Source organism: Rhagoletis pomonella, unplaced genomic scaffold, assembly GCF_013731165.1.
Source record: "Rhagoletis pomonella isolate Grant_MI unplaced genomic scaffold, Rhpom_1.0 Rhpom_scaffold_00008, whole genome shotgun sequence".
Lineage (NCBI taxonomy): Eukaryota > Metazoa > Arthropoda > Insecta > Diptera > Tephritidae > Rhagoletis > Rhagoletis pomonella.
In genome coordinates this window covers 25,526,870-25,544,957 of record NW_023458562.1, presented here as the reverse complement: position 1 = coordinate 25,544,957, position 18,088 = coordinate 25,526,870, and the positions used below count along the sequence as shown (strand labels likewise).

Genomic DNA, 18,088 nt, shown 5'->3' with positions numbered 1-18,088 from the left:
CTTGGATGCCCAGCCTAAGCGAACTTAAATATCTTGAGTCTAACTAATTTTTTACTGTTGATAACATTTCTAAAATTGTCATTCGTCGCTTGCGAGTCTTTATTGGGGGCACGCAGCCTACTTTAAGTTACTATTCTATATAAAATCCTACTAGGAAAATCCTACGAGTCCTATCCTGTTCCCAGTAATACCATAAATGTGAAAGTTTGTGAGTGAGTGAGTGAGTGTGTGAGTATCTTTGTTACTATTTCACGCTAAAAAGGTTAGAAATATTGCATAAAATTTGGCATACTGATAGGTTATTGGTAGTGTTGAGAAGTATCGAGTACTTTTGAGGATCGAGTTCTTTGGTATCGATACTTTTAAGGATCGAGTATTTTTCAGAGTACTGAATTCTTTCTTTAAGTATACTTAGATTCGCATTCGCGAATGTGAAAAATATGACATTCGAAACATCCCTAACATGTACCAAAGCAATTGTTGGAACAGAGTATTTTTAAGTACTGAGTATTTTTGAGTTCTTTTAAGTTCTGAGTGCTTTGGAGTTTATTTTTTTGAGTACTCAATACTTTCGAGTTCTTTTGTGAGTACTGAGTTCTTTGAAGTACTCAGTATCGGTACTTTTAAAAATCGGGTGCTGTCGATCCTTTTGAGAATCGAGTTCTGAGTACTTTTGGTATCGATACTGCCCAACACTAGTTATTGGCTTGAATTAACATAAAGGCTATTTTTTGAAGAGAGCTGCCACCTTCATCAAAAGTTAAAATCTATTAATTAAAAAGGTTTATAAAATATTATAAAAGTGCAGATATCAAAAGAAGGGGTTAAAACAATTTTTTTGAACATTCTTTCATGAGGGTTGCCACCAGTTTAAAATTTTAAAATCAATTCAATTAAGAAGTTATGTGAAATATGTATTTAAATATGGGTATCAAACGAGAGGGGTTCAAGAAATAAATTCAAACATATTTTTAAAGAGAGCTGCCACCTGTTTTGAAACTCAAAATCAACTTAATTAATAAGTTAAATAAAATATTTTGATAATGAGTATCAAACCGAGAAGTTATGTGAAAACTTTACCAACATATTTGGAAATTCTTTTTTGAAAAGGGTTGCCACCAGTTAAGGAATTTAATTGAAAAGTTAAATGAAATTTTGCCTACATATTATACAAATGTGAAGGTTTGGGAGAGAGTGTGTGAGATTGTTTGTAGGTATTTCTTAAAGAGGGTTGCCACCTATTAATAAATCAAATTAAATTTAATCAATAAGTAAATGGAAAGATCTAAAAAAAAAAACAGTCAAGTCAAACAAAGGATCTTTAAGAAAGCTTTATCTCGCAAATATTTTTAAAAGTGGTTGCCATTTGTTTAAAGTCTTATCAAATTTTGATTACAGTTTTGTTTAAAAAAATTAACTTAGTAAACATTTGAAAAATGAAATATCTTTAAGCTTTATAGAAATGTATACCAATGAGCTATTGATTTGAAACAAAAAAATGTTGGCAGAAGAATGATGAAAAAGTATATGTAAGTTCTTTTTTATACCAAAATGGCTATTTTACTTGAAATTCGACACAGTGACCACGTTCTCGAACCTCGAATCAATAAGTCCTATTAAAAAATATATATTATATTCAGTGATATAATTTATTTTCTTTTTTGTTACATTTGATATTGTAAAAATAAATCAAACTTAACGCGGACAGAGCTGCGAGAAAAAGATAATACTCTACGAGTATATATCGATAACTACACAACTCAAAACTAAAAAGAAAACACTTACTACTGAGCAGTGGCATATGCCTCTAATTCGTGTTTAATATATGTGTAATCCTTATTAAATCTTTAAAAAGCAGTCCTACAGAGTTGCAGAGAACATCGATATTTACAACAACATTTCCTTCTGCTTTTTGAATTCAAAACCGCCTTTGTGTTTTTTTTTTTTGTTTCTTCAACCTAAAATAGTACAACCTAAAAAACCCAAGAAATCGTAAACGCCTTGGCAAATTCTCGCTGTTGTTTGCTTATTTACATGTGTTATTCACCTACTTACTTACATGTATGTATTTATTTAAATACTCTGTTAGATCATTTACCTTACAAATATTTACTCAGCGCAACGTAATTTTTTTTCATCAGCAGACCTTTTTTGTGAGTTCAAGTTGCCAATAACTGACATGCTAACAAAAAAAAAACAATTTTTTCGTATTATTTTCCCTCACTCATTCCCAAAAGCACACAAAAGAGTGCAAACAATAGTTGCCCACTGTGTGTCAGTTCATCGCCTTTTGGGCACATTTGTTCGCAGTTTTTTCAGATCTTTTTTTCGTCGTAATTTGCACATTATAATTTGTGACTATTTTGGCTGTCAATCGTTGCATACTGCATACTTTATACTACTTTTTTTTGGGGGGGGTAGGAGTACGGATAGCTGAAGTCACACGTTTTGCTGCTGGCTAGAAAAAATTGAATGGCTTTTACAAATTTAGTGCTTTTCAATAATACTGAACATTGGAGCATTTTAATGAATGTACTTTTTATTGTATGTAGGAGCTGTATGAGTCATTGTCTGAAAATGCGAATTGCTGTTTTTTTTTTTTGTTGCATTGTTGCTTAATTGGTGAAGGGTTGAATGCATGCTGGTTTTAAAAAGTTGGAAAATAAAATTTTGTAATAAATTATGTCAAAGGAAGTAAAAGGAATATTTCCTTTTTAAGAGAGTATGACAAGATTTTAGTTAAATGTATTAAAATCAGAGTTAAAAAAGGGAATATGAAAAATTTGCATAACAAATTAAAATTTACGAAAACTTAGAAAAATAAAAATTTAGGAACGGATTTACTGGTATAAATTTTTCAAATTTATTAAATGCTTGAATGGCAAAATTAAAGTGTCATTTCTTAATTCTGAAAATATTTTTTTATAGAAGGATATTTTGTTCAAGAAATGAAAAATATCAAATTTTTTGTAATATGGGAATATTTCTACATCCAAAATAATCTTTTTGGCGGTTAGGGCTCGTTAAAACTAAAAAAAAAATATTGCGCATAACTCTGCAAAAGAAAACAACAATTAAAAATCAATTGTGGAAATTTCAATCGCTTATTTACTTATGTAACTCGCCAAGTTCGTTGCTCAAGTCTTTCATATGTTACGGTTCGTCGCATTTATGTAAAAATCACCGACTCATGTCGAACTACTAAATTATGCAAATTCGCTGTAAGCGCTTACAACATACAAATTGAAAACTTCATAGTTTGTCACGCCCCAAATTTGATATAAAAATTGATTTAATGAAGGCGAAAAGAAAAAAAATCTGCTACTATTTCTTTCAAGGAAAAGATTTGGAAATATTTTGACTAAACAAATTTTTGGTTAAAAATTATAAAAAAAATTATTCATCAAACTTTATTCTATTTATGGTATATAAAGGAAAATGGTACCACGGCTGAAATCTTTACTTTCTTTTAAAATTTCACTTCCATTGACTGGATTTCATGTCGTTATGATTTAGTAAATTAATTTCTGTATTAGTCAGAGATTCATAATTTTTTGAGAAAATGTTAATCGTCAAATATTTCGCTAGCCCATTTTCTTATGCTCAACTCAGTCGGATGTTTGTTACTTAATCACTTAACAATTTAACAAGTTTGTGGCTTAAGTCTTTCGTATGCCAACCACACACATGCATATGTAATTGGATAGCGAAAGCGAGGAAGTTGAAAAGTGGGTGAAATTTTCAAATTTCGCAAAAAATTTCTCCGAAAATGGTGGATGATTTAAATCATAATTTTTTTGTTGATTTTTTTAATGAAAAACTATAATTTTCCTACTCAGCAGTGTAAGGTATCCCAACGAGCTTAAATAATACAATCAGACGGAAATAAGCATTAAAGAAATAAAGCAATTAAAAGTTAGAAGTTTCTTAATCTATAAACATAATAAATATTTATTGAACAAAAATTTAAGTTGCTGTTATGACTTGATTGCTAAATGTCTATACATTTCCCAAACAAAATTAACCGCCTTTAATATCAAAATTTAAATTTTCATTGTTTTTTTTTTAATAAATATACATTTTTGGTATATAATACTTTTTTATTTCATAAAAATATTAAAAAAATTTAGCTATTTAAAAACCTTTCGATTGCTGCACTGCCAAAAAAGAAAGTACAATTAAAAAACTAAAAAAAAAATCAGAAAAATTGCTCGCCCAGTAAACGAGTTTACCATTACCACTTATTTTTTTTTTACTGCAAATTAAATATTTCCTCCTTCAAATTATAACTCTTTTTCACCTTCATTTTCGGCTGCGCCACTTGCATTTGTTTTATTTACTTTCGTTTGCTTTTAATTTTTTCATTTTCGTTGTTTTTTTTTGTTCGTTGTCAAAACCACCCACGCGTGACACACCTTTCTACTACAATGTCTACCACACACTGGGAACTGCCAAAGAAAGTAGCGCCGACCACAACAATAAAAACTATTACTGCTTTCTTACAGGCGGGAAAAAGCTTTTCCGCATTCAGTTTGAAGGCAGATATCGGACCACCCCAAACTGCCACACTTTTGAAGTTTTACTTTTACTCGAGTGATGAAAAGAAATAAATACATTAAAAAGTTGTGAACAATTAATTGCCATTAGGGCGTAAACAGCTAAGAGACAACGGTTTGAAAGATTATAGCATAAAGTCGTGCAGTTGGGCGATGAAAGTGGCAAAAGCCATGCGAAGCTGTAAATGTGTATGCAAATTTGAAAATGTTAGCGTACAAATTTACTGAGTGTAACAGGGTGCAAGTGTTTTGTTTTTGAGTTTATAATGGCATGGTAATTATATAAAATGTTATTTAAGAAATTTAATTTGTTTGCATTTTTTGAAGGTGGTTTAATAGTAGAATTATTGATTTTTTTGTGTTAACCTTAAGTGATCACCATGAAATTATACAGAAATCGCTTCCGAGGCTTTTAGTAAAAATTTCTTTACTTACGGCTGAAAGGCATCAAATGGAGAAAGCTGCCATATTGTAATGGTCCAGAGATGCGAATTGATTAAACAATTGGGAGCTACTATTTACGGAATTTTTTTAACAACTATTAAGAGGGAAACTATTACAGCGCCTGTTTTGGCAGAGCTAGTTTTCTGGGATTATTCCTGTTTTTGGAGGTTTTATGGAACATTTCAGAAGCTTTTGTTGCCAATCTTTTGCGTTTTTTTACATTTCGGAATGTTTCGAGAATTTCCACATTTTAAGTTCGCTGTCCTTATGACTAAAAAATAAAACAAAAACAATAACGGCTGTTTTCTGCTCAAAAATATATTGGGATAACTTCGTATCGAAAAATAAAAAGCAAAAAATATTTAATTGCAATTTCATACCCCAAATAATGAAGTTGAAAAGTTTACATATCGAAATTTTAAGCTTTTATTATTACCTAAAACATGCAGTCTCCCCTTTCTTCATAACAAATAACACCTTTTTTGACAGGTGATGCAAACAAATGAATAATGAAAGCGTCAGCAAAACAAACAAGGAAGCACCCACACCTGCTGCACAGCGGCACTTCAATTCAAGTCTTTAAAATCAGCAAAAAATCAGAAAAAAAGTTTAAGTGCAGTTAAACCGCCGCAAATAAATTATAATAAAAGTAATCGTAAAAGTAACAATAAGAAATAAAAAAGCCGCATTAAAAACCGCACTTCAAAAATTTCAAATAATATTATGCTTATTTACCAATTATTTTTCCTGTTGCCAGACAGTTGATTTGGCTTTGCAATATTTGTTTTATTTTTTATTTTTTCAAACAATATTCGTAGTAAAACAGGCAATTACATAAAATCGCAACGCTATAAACGAAAGACTTAAGTAACGAACTTTTTCCCCCTCCAACCACCTTCCCTCCTTTCATTATTTGGCTTAATGTTAATGCGATTGCCCGTTGTAATGAGGCAAAATCGAAAATTAAAAATAACGAATTGCAGGTAAACAAACAAGTAGAAGTTAAAAAAAAAATAGATTGAAATAAAGCAGCGCACGCGATAGACCCTTAAGCGCAAATAAACTCAAAATTAAAGTAAATATTTATGTATATGTGTGTGCTTGTAAGCACCGACGAACTGTTTGTTTGTGGCTATTGGTGTTGCCCTCCCCCTAATATTGATTTTTCGCTTCAACATTTCGTCGAACATTTCAAACGGCGTCGATTTGCATTATGCACACCAATTTCGAATGCGCATTTGAAATTAGAGCAACAGCAGCAGCAGCAAAGAAAAGGTGAAAAAATCAACATTTTTACCAACAACAAATATTGCAGGCAAGCACAGCGTTGTGTGTTGCAACTGCCGGTCATACATAGCTTTTTGAGCGGCAATCGAGTAGGTGGAGGAGGAGGAGTAGGGGCGAGGAGTTAGAAATCAAATGTGCTGCGGTGTGTGTGTGTGTGTGTGGCAAAAGGAGGATTTAGTGTTGAGGCAGGGTGGAGTGGGTAAAAGCAAGCGCAGTAGCACTGGCAGGGAGTGGGCAAGCGAGTATGTTGCAGGGATTAGAGCCAGAGCTAGAGTGTATGTAAGCACGCTCACAGTGGGACGCAATGAAAATTTGTTACAGCCGCTGCTGCTGTTGCGGCAAAATCGAGTGTTTTTAAAACTTTTATTTCTTTTATTGATTTTGTGTGTGTGTGTGTGTGTGTATGTGCAATTGGTGGGAATTACGCAATTGCAATCGAAATAGAGCAAAATAATAAAAGGCTGTAGTGCAACGTGGAATGGCAATGTAAACAAAAAAAAAACATAAGCGAAAACAAGAAAATGGAATTGGATTTGGCGTTGGCGTAACAACTAAGCCTTCGGGGTAAGGGATAGGTGCGTATCTACAAGACAGCATTTTTAAGAGACTTTAATTTTCAAAAAATTCAATATTCACAAAGTTGAACGTATCAGCCAATTTCATTGAAAAGTGTCCTTTTTAGTACTAAAAAGTTTATAAAGTGCTTACAAATGAGCTGAATTGATGGCTAATGCGCTTATTAGGTACAAGAAAGTGTACTGTTCATAACTAAACAGTTGCCGAATTGCTTACAAATGAGCTGAGTAGAAATCTTATGTCAATTTTTCATGTCCGAAAAGCTGCTGAATCGCTTAAAACTCAGCTGAATAGAGACTACTGCATACATTTGACACAAAAATCACTTTATTTGTGTTAAAACTGCTGCTGAATCGTTCACAAAACTAGAAAATGGAATTGAAATTTCCGTTGCAGTTATTTTTGTAAAGGCATTCATTTGCATAACGTTGAGCATAAAAGATAATTTGATTAGGTTTTGATTGAAAGTTACTGTGAAGCTGCTGAATTGCTTACAACTCCGCTGAATTGAAGGCTAACGTGTTTAATTGATATAAAAAGTGTATTTTACGTAGATAAGATACTGCTGAATTGCTTGCAACCGAGCTGAATAGAAATATTATATGACAGCTTATATAAGAAATTAATTTTTCATATCCGAGAAGCTGCGGAATCACTTACAACTCAACTATAGAGAATGCTGCCTGAAATTGACACAAAAAGTGCTTAATTCGTGAAAAAAATATTGCTGAATTGTTCACAATAGAAAGTAAATTTACATACCTAATTCAAAAAGCACTTTAATTGCTTCTAGGAAGCTGTACAATTGCTTGCAAATAAGCTGAATAGAAGCTTAATTAAAGAATTTCATATAAAAGTGCAACACTTACTACTAAAATGTTCAATCTGATTATTTTGAATCTAAAACAGTGCGGAATAATATTTCTGCCTTAGAGAACATGCAGTATGGCAGTAAGAAATATTAAAATTATTATTTATTAGTCTGCTGAATAATTTTCCAACGCAATGAACGCATTTGAAAAAGCCTGCGCTTTTTTCACATAACCTAAAAAATTGTTATTTGCATATGCCGTTTCTTAAAAAAAAGAGTCTTTAAAACTATGGGGAATCTGAACTACACAACATTGTTTTTATTTTGTCTCTAAACTCAGCCACAGCCTTCCAAAATTTAATATTTTTTGCTCTACGAAATCAAGTACCTCTTATTGTTATTGTTAATGCTCTTCAAAAAAAATGTCATACTGATCTCCTAAGTAAGACGGCATTCACTTCGACTTAAATTCGTAGCGGAAGCATTTAGGCACACAAATGGCATTTATAGCTCAATAAATTCACACCCTGAGGGTGCAAGTGAATGCATAAGTACTTAATAAAATGAATATGTAAATAAAATTATCAGCTCGTTAGGTGAAATGCAGTAACACATAAAAGGCGAAAGTGCCAAAAAAAATTATTAAAAGTTTTTTAAAAACTGAAAGTGAAATGAATAATTCGCAAGAAAATGTCGAAAAAATAACAAAGAGAAACTATTAAAAATTCAGCGTTTGCGCAAAATAATAAATTACCTAACTTCGAATTGCAAAAAAGTATACACAGATATGAAGTATCAGCAACCAAATTGCGATAGACAAGAAAGTACCAAGTCGGGACCACACACAATAACTTATAAAGGAATGCTTCGAGTGTTATAAAAATAGAAAGCAGGCAGGAATAAACTGAGTAAAGTGCTATTGAAAATGTACTTAAATAAATATGTAAATTTATGTACATAAATATGTAGATAATGTATACTGTATGGTCAAAGCAACATCGCAACAAATTTAGAAAAGGGTTTTTTCTTAACAGCAGTCGTCCCTCGGCAGGCAATGGCAAACCTCCGAGTGTATTTCTGCCATGAAAAACAGCTTCTCATAAAAATACAATCGCCGTTCGGAGTCGGCGTAAAACTGTAGGTCCCTCCGCTTTGTGTGACAATATCAAGGCGCACGCCACAAGTTGAAGGAGAAGCTCGGCCAAACACTAACATATGTGTAAGCGCCAATCTATTATTATTATTAATGTATACTCGTAGCTGCACGTCCAGTTATGACACTCATGTCTAACAAAAGAGAGAATAAAATTAAGTTATAATAGAAAACGTATTAAATCGAACAGAATTCCCATTCGGTGCTAAGTACTTAAGCACGCACATTAGTGAGGCATAGAATACAAATTGGTGTTAAATGGGAGTGAAGATGATTTGGCAAAATTATAAAGTGTCGGTAAATATTTTGTATACCACACTTTCTTACTTTAAAAACAAACTATCCATTTCAAAACAAGGCAGCTGAATTGCTTATAAACGAGCTGAATAACAGGCTTATGCACAAAGATAAAGTAAAGATTGCTTTATTAGTGGCTAAACCGCCGCTGAATACCCTATAACTGCGCTGAATAGAGGACTTGTATGCAAAACTAACATAAAAAGATAAATTTCTTAAAAAATTTGCTATAGAACTTGCACTGAATAATTTTCATTGATTAAATATATGATAATATAAAATTTGTTTATAAATACACACACATACATAAGTATTTGGTAAAAAAATAATGAGTTAATTTCAAAACCATGCTGCTGAATTGCTTACAAACGAGCCAAGCAAGGGGCTAATGTACTCAATTGCCTTAAAAATTGCTTTGTTCTTGTCTAAAGAGCTGCTGAATTGCTTAAAACTTACATGAATAGCCATAAATGGCTTACAAAATCTAAATTTCGCCTAAAATTTACTCTTAAACCTGCGCTGAAATGCATTTACTTGAGTAAATGTTCATTATGAATGTATGAAAATATAAAATTTGATTATAAGTAATGCTGAATTGTTTGTTTTATCAATTCAGCGTACTCGAAATGAGCTGAATATTTGACAAATTTATTCGATATACATATACAACCGCTGAAAAAAATCTAAACACATGAGCGTGTAGCTTAGTAACCTTTGTAGTGCATCTGTTTTATCTTGCTGCATTAAATTATCAGAATCTCAAACCATCTATGCACCCTCTGGTGTTAACATGAATTATTTTGCTGAATTAATGTTTCAAAAGCTGAATGAGCTCCTCATGCTTTTTTGCAAATGGGAATTGGTTTAAAAGCTGAATAGGTTAAATAGCATTGTTCTATTTTTCGCTGAATTCCAACTTACTTGCTGAATATAATATTTTTTTTTTTTAATTATAATATTTTGCCGTTTACACTTTTGCTACGTTTTTGACCGAGCTTTTCCTACTATTTTTGCTGCGCTTTCTGATGTTATTAAACAATTTTTCCTGAGTTCAAAAATAAAATTTTCTGAAAAAGTATAAAATTATAGGCAGCATAATTAAGCTTGTTAAGGGTATACAGCGAATATATTTGGAAACAGCTGAAACTTAGCACATGAATATATATTTTACTGTTTTACAAACTATGCGAGTGCGGAAAATTTAGTTTTCTGCTCTTTTGCGACATTTTAAAATCGGATGCGCTGCACTTTTTGTAAAACTAAATTAAGAGGAAAATAATCTGCTGAATCCAGTTTTAGTTGGCTGAATAACGCTAAATAAAAATTTTGTTTATGCCTAGAAATTTAGATTTTCTTTTAGCAACAGTTCTTTGTAATATTTAAGTATTCTTAAAGCTTGTAAGCTTGAAATTCTGTGCTGAATAAAGTTTTAGCAAGCTAAATAGAGCTGAATTCGTGTCAATGTCTCGTATTCGTGGTTATATATTTTCCAGTGTTCTTCACTGTGAGATGTCTAAATACGCATTTAAGTATTTCACTAACAGCTTTTATAATATTTTTCTTTTTTATGAAACACCCTACTTAATAATAATAATTCGAAATTAAATCCACTCACCTCATCGAACACCTCCTCCATATCCAGTCCATGCGTCGCATTCGCCTCCTCACGCACTGTCCACATGCGCAAAGAGTGCGGCGAACCGCCCTTGAAGAGACTATCTGTCTGCTTCAGCGTCAAATTCAAATTCTCACCAAATGCATTCAATGACACCTTATGCTCCTTCAGCTCACGTAAATCGCCTGCAAATTTGCCACGCGTCGCTTGCTCTAAACTATTCGCACCACCAGCACCTGGTGCACTGGCTGCCGCTTTTAATTCGCTGTAGTAAGGGTTTTTACTCAAATCCTTTTTCACATGATGTGGCTCTTTGAGTGGTACACGTGCATCTGTGTCCAACGAAATGCTGTTTATGCTGCGTCGTCTCCGCCGACGATAGTGTTCAGGCAATGGCGCCGCTGCTGCCACGCCATCATCGAAACTGTGATGTAGCAGCTGTACGACTTCATAATGCGGCACAGCATCCGCACTCTCCACATGGAATACCGATTGCAACTGTGTGGGGGACATTTGTTTGTGATACTGCAAAGAAATGAACGGAATGGAGAGGGAAAGAAGAAATTAGTTATAGTCACAAGCTTGATACAAGTAAATCGATTTCTATTAAAAATTTTAGATTGTTTAAGAAAACAAAAAACGATTATCTATATTCAAATGCTCGCACCAAATTCAATGTCAAATCGTGTGAGCTTCTGATAGACAGCACTCAGGTAGTACGTGACAAGCTTTAATGTTCAAACAATTATAATCATTTTCACACCCACACTACCATTACCTCACAAAGGTAGCCCTTCACACTCGCATTTTATCTCTCACAACTTATTCTGAAGGCATTTTCAATTACCTCCCCATGCAGTGCTTACTTCTCTATTATTTAGCTATTCTAGTTCACTGTCACAACCACATAATTCAAATAGTTATTTCAGGTAATTTGATATACTATTACTATCTGCTGATACAACAATAAGTACTCGTACTTAAAATTGTCAGTGCGTGTGAATCAGGTCAGGGTAAATAAATAGCCTTAATCGTATTCTAATAGTCCCCCGCAGTTCGACGCATTAACGTCTATCTTAAGTTATGCTTAATTACTTTACATTTGTAAACAAATTGCGGTAAATTTAAGCTATTAGCTGCTTATAAGAAAATACTCGGCTCAAAAAAAAAATATATAAAAGACTCAAAGCATAGAAAAGCGATAACAAATGGCTGGCTTACTTGCTGCTTTTGTATTAAGGGCTGAGCTTTTCAATGTTAATTTGCCTGACGAATTCTATTAGCAGAACATTTTATTACAATTAGGTGAACGTTTCTGCCTATCAAGGTTTTGTGCTATTTCTTTAGCATTCTTGTAGTAATTTTTTGTCCACTGAATTCAACAAATTCATACTTGCAGCCGGTTTCACCAGCTATTTAAATGGGAAATACAATTTAATTTCTGTCAATTTCCATATAAAATTTAAAAAAATTAAATCGTTTTTCACTTAAATTACTTTCGTAAAATTGGCTGTGAATAGTACACTGTATTATTTTTTTTGTAAAGTCCTATCCTTGCAAAAATGGTATAAATATTCTAAGAAATAGAAAAAAATGGAAATTGTGGATAATTAAGAAATTATTTTGTACGAATTTTTAAAATATTTTACAAAATTTATTGCAGGGATCAATAATAATTGTTAAATATCAAGAGTTTTATTTTAAGATCATTGCAAAATCTTTATTTTTTACTATTAACTTACTTATTTATTTTTTATCCGTTGATTAGAATTTTTTGCGTTTTTCTGACCGCTTTTTAACCGTATAATGATTTAAAAAATTAAAAGCTATAACCAATATGAGCGAAAAATAAAAAAAAAAACAAAAGTTTATCAATGAAATAAAAATCCAAAATAACGATTATTCTTGATCAAAAAAAAAATAAGAATCATAAAGCATCGGTTAAATTTGATCGGCAAATTTTCATCTCACCTCACTGCCTTTACCCTTTCCTCAATATTAGGCTCCCTCGACAGTGTTCTATATAGAAACAAGTACTAATGTTTGATTCAATCGGAAAGCGACAAGCGACAGCGAACGAAATCCGTCTTAATTGCATTTATAGTGAGTTTATTATTCACTAAGTTCAAGTAAACCTGAATCATATCATAAAGGATATCTAGAGCGGTAACAAACACTCAGTAATACGATGAAGAAAATTGATTCAATGTGAACATTTCAAAACCAACAGAACGACTGTACGTGGGTATCAAAAGATGCTTGCTGTTATTTGCTAACTTTCAGAAGATCCGGGTTTAAATGCCGTCAGAGGCAACACGCTCAAATTATAATACAAATTTAAGTTTTGTGTCTCTTAACTATGAAAAATCATCTGTGAAGTGCAGAACATAAGCGTATTCGAACGAAAAAATTGCCAAAAAAAAACCTATTTAAAATACTCAAGATGTTGCGAATAACTATACCAAATGATTGTTAAAAATATTAACAATGGCATTGCTAATATTAAACAAAAAACGCTCTGATTTCTTTTCAAATTTCAATTTGGTAATATTAAACAATTTTTAGTTGATTTTTTCTCATTGTAAAGATCTCATGATGTACGCATGTTGAGCTCTTGCTAGGCAATTAGTTGTTCTTAATGTACAAATTAATCAACCTCTGTAGGGGTCCGGGCATTAACGAAGACATAATGATTGGCTTGAACTTCCTCTGGTATAGACACCACGCGCCCCCCTTTTTTCGGTGCACCACTGCGCATGATTAACTTTAACTGCCACTGCAAATAAATATATGCTCTTGTGCGTCAATTCAGGTTACTAACTTACATACATACATAAGTACATACATATGCATGTATGAATCTAAATACGCTACTGGAAAAAACCGTTCGATAATTCTTAAAATAGCCAAAAAGCAAAAAGAAAAATATGTTTACATTTTTAATATGGACAACTAAAATGCAAAAAAAAAATCTGCGAAAAACACAGAAGAATAATTGCTGAAGATGCTGTGCTGCACCAGAGATGACAAAAAAAGATGGGGCAAAGCAGCATTAAAACGGTTTAATATTGCATACGAACCGTTCATACAACAACAAAATGCAATTCGAAACTTTTTTAGAGCTGTGAGCGGCAAAAGGCAAAGAAAGAGACGCGCCTTAACTGCATACGTTTGTGTAAATGTATACAAATTCACAGACGTTTATCTATATAAAAAAGCTGTACACTAGGGTGCATCGCTTTCCAATACCAAAAAAACGGTGCTGTTTTTCTATTGGAATTATAAAATTTGTTATATTTTAATGGCCTTATTCATAAAAAATAAAGTAGGTTTATAACCTGTTTTAAAGCTACTTCATTTTTTATGAATAAGGCCATACGACTTTAGCAAAAATATTTCTAAAAAATACTAAAATTTACGTGAATTGGACTTATTTGAAAATACCAACAAAAATTGGGTTTTTTATAAATAAAACCAACCAACAAAAATCGGATTTTTTATAAATAAAAAAAAAATGTTTAAATATTTTTTCCAAAAAATCAACTTGTTGGTGGAGAGTTTAAGCTTAAACGGCCTGCATAAAACTGCTTAAAATTTTTATCAGCGAATTTAAACGATTTTTCGAGGTATTTGCGAATCGAAAGTCTTAAAATATAGTAAATCTTATAATATCGGTGGAAAGACTGCAACTTTTTTTTTTGTGAGGCACCCTAATGTGCATACATATGTATGTATGTATATATGTTCGTATGTAAAAGTCAAGCCAATGCGCTACAGTTTCAGCTGAATTTGCGGTGACTTGACTTTAGTTGGCCTGACTTGGCTCGACTTGGCTTAGCTTGGTTTCGCCGCCTGGCAAAATGTGGTTTGCCTTGTCGCTGCAGGGTTTTTTGGTCTTCGCTGCGCCGCCGTTGTCGATACCAATACCGGTGTTGATGTTGGCTGCGACTGCGACTACGATTTCGACTCCAACGCCATTGTCGTCATAAGTAGTCAATGCAGCTGTTATTCCTTTTATTTGCTGCTTGATACTCGTACCAGCGCGAATTGGTTGCGTTTGCATGGTCTGCGTGCAGTTATTGTTGCGCTTAGGTGGTGTAATGCGCTCATTTTTTTAATTTTATTTTGTTGCTGTGTTTTTTTTTACTTTTATTGGATTTTCATTTACTTTTATTTTCATTTTGCCTTATGTTGTGTTTCTTTTTGTTTTTGTTTTGATGAATGTTGAGCATCAGCTCAGTTACATTTAAGTAAATCGTGTACTCTAGTTTGTGCATGCGCAGCTTGCCTTAGTTTAGTGTTGTTTAGTTCAGCGCAAAAGCGGGCTGGGTCTATGGCTTTGTTTTACATTAAATTTTGTTTAACGATTTCTTGTTGTTATATGTATGTAACTTCAATTTGCTGTTAGGTGTGCTATGCTCAGCGTGCTAAGCCCCCACTAAGCCAAACTAGTATTTAAATTTTATTTTATTTTTATTTATTTTATTTGTAATGTTATTATTCATAAATATTTTTGATGTTTTAAAGCTAGTTTTTATTAAATTTTATGAAGCGGAGTGGATAGGGCTGCATACTACCAACCGCTAGCATCCAAGTTCAATACCTGGGCCGAGAAACATTCAAAAAATCTTGCTTTTAATTCGAGTAGGAGAACGAGTATCTTGAACGTTTCTATGTATCTCCTTTGAGACGGTTATTGCAACTCTCGAACTTATTCCTATTGCGTCCTCCCAGCAAATCCTTTATCAAAGCGGAGCTCTTTAGTGCACAGCCCGTGGCTTTTTAAGTAATTTTTTGATAGAATTCAAACCGAATTCAAAGAGTGACTCATACCCCGTTTTAGTTCAGACCATTGCACTTCCGTATTCTTTCTGTGGCCTAATAAAAAATATAAATATTTAAGTTTAAGAACTTTTAGGAATACAAGATTGCAAATGCTTCTGTTTTCCGTGCCGGTAAGTTGCTCGCTTAAGGGCCGTTTTCTAATGTAAGCAGTATAGTTGCCTTTACTAACAGGGCAGATAAATTGTTCCTCACTTTAAAGTGTTTTGGTTTTTATCTTACAGGTAAAAATAAATTTGTTATTCCGTAGAGTGAAACTTCACTACATTTCCGAGAGTGAAACTTCACTACATTCGTCATAAAATTTCAAAGGTTGGCAATGCAACATAAGCAAATATAGAGCAAGAGCAACTGTTAGCAAAAACCAAAACCTTGGTTGAAATACCTAATATATCTGATTCATAAACCAAAACCAAACCAAAATTTAAAGTTGGGTACAAATTTTGAAGGTTGCAACGGGTAAGCAACAATTTATCGATTCGAGAAATTAATGCGCTGATGAGAAAACGAAAACTCGTATATCGAGACGATAAATTGGCCGGTAATCTAAAGCTTAGATGAGAAAACGGCCCTAAGTCTTTCATTTTCATCTCAGCATTAACTATACATATGAAGTGCTAAAACAATCAATTTTCAAGGCAAAGAAAACAATGAGATCCAATTCTCAGGCCTACTTTGTACCAAACTCAAAGTTTACATCAGATTTTACAAATTCTCTATCTCAAAATAAAATGCATTTTTCCTGTAAGCAAATCGCATTCGAAGACAAAGTTGAAATTTTTTTAATAAGTTTTTATGTTTATTTTTAATTATCAATATTACTATTATTTGTTTATTTCTATTTCGTATTTTTTTCTTTTTTTTGTCAAATTTTTCGTTACTTCCAATTAACATAAACACATTTATCTTACGCTCAATTTCGCGCCCAATGACATATGCACATTAATCAAAAATATTTTCTTATGATTTTTATGTTTAAACATATTTTGTTTTCAATCTTTTTTTCACATTGCTTTTGCATCTGACCAATCGCTCTCAGCGGTCGTCAATCGTGGCGATCATGCAAATTTATGTAAATTTCGATTACTACGAAAAATTTGTCTTTGATTTTAATCGCTACTCAACACTTCGGCGGCAATTGCTTTGGGTGAGCGTGTGACGACAATGAAAAATAACTGGTTAAATTATAGAATGAAATAGTGGAAAAATATGAATAAATTTTGTAATGCCAAAAAATAAAAAAGTAGTTATGTAAGCCTAAAAAATCTTCGGTTGCACAGCATAAATGTATTTTTTTTTGGCTGATATTTTGAAACTAAAATGTTTGTAGAGGTTGCACAGACGTCTACAATGCGTTTATATAATTCTGCGTTTAATGCGATTAATTCTTATCAGCTGTATGCAAAACTTTATAAAAAAATTTAACTAAACACTAAATGTTACAAAAAGTGACCAAGCAAATTTTTTAAATTTAATTTTTAAATTTTATTATTTTTTTTTAAGTTTGTGTTTCTAAAGTTCTATAAATGTGTAAAAAATTTCAAAATAAAATTTTATGCCGAAAAAGTGTCCAAACGAATTATTATTTTTTTTAATTTTAATAATTTTTTTTTTGTTTCTAAAGTTCTGTGTAAAAAATAAAAAAAAATAAGTAAATTTATTGAAAAAATAAATTAAACTATATATTAAATATTAGAAAAAGTGTCGCAAAATATTTAAAATTATTCTTTATTTTTTTTTTTAAGTTTTTTAAGGTGTTATTCCAAAACAACGTGGATATAAAATTTATGATTTACTTGCTTTTTGAACTAAAATTTTATACAAGTAATCTAAAAATAGAACAGATCAAACCTCCAATTCATGGTTGAGTTAAACCATTTGCTGGCCCCTTAAGTTGCCCCAAAAAAAGCAGAACTCAGTTTAAACTTAAGTCAAAATGTACTTTTTAGAGAGTTTTAACTATTTTCTAGTCCTTTGCTCTGCAATTTCTTTCAGAGCCAAGGTTGCTGAGTCGCATACTGCCGAAAGCTACTTAGTGACACAGGAGATGTTTTAGAGTGTGTTTGGAGTCACCTTCATCGCATGCCATGCATTCGCCACTCTGGGATGCTGTGAGACAGTGTCCCACAATAATTCAAATAGGAACATGCAACCCAGCTTTGCAAGTATTACAATAAACATAGTTGGTGGTTTTTGCACAGGAATCTTTCCTTCGATATCATTGCTACGTCTAATTCTCTACTGGAAAAACTTAGGGAGCGGCAAATCCCTGGTGATCTTTCCAGTGGCAAATTTAGTCCAGTTTTGGCTAGCATATTGACCCACTAATTCCCCTCAATTCCTTGTCTGTTGGGCTAATAACATAGAGTTCATACATCAACGAATTTGTCATTATAGCTATTACTATCTTAATGGAGCGATGCAAATATTTTCACATGAGTCTTTTCATCTGTTTCAGTTGCAGCATAGATATTGGCCTTGAAAATGCTGCCGTAGTCCCGTAGCTT

The 18,088-nt window shown here is 32.5% G+C and overlaps 1 protein-coding gene across 8 annotated transcripts in view; it reads right to left on the bottom strand.

Moving 5' to 3' along the window:
• The window catches only part of LOC118744526 (venom metalloproteinase 3), a 175,742-nt gene that overhangs the window by 101,593 nt on the left and 56,061 nt on the right, over nt 1-18,088 (bottom strand). For all 8 annotated transcript variants that reach the window (XM_036477584.1, XM_036477585.1, XM_036477582.1 and 5 more), the window contains one exon: nt 10,740-11,264. In XM_036477584.1, coding sequence (XP_036333477.1) covers nt 10,740-11,264 — 525 coding nt within the window. The remainder of the gene's footprint in view (nt 1-10,739; nt 11,265-18,088) is intronic.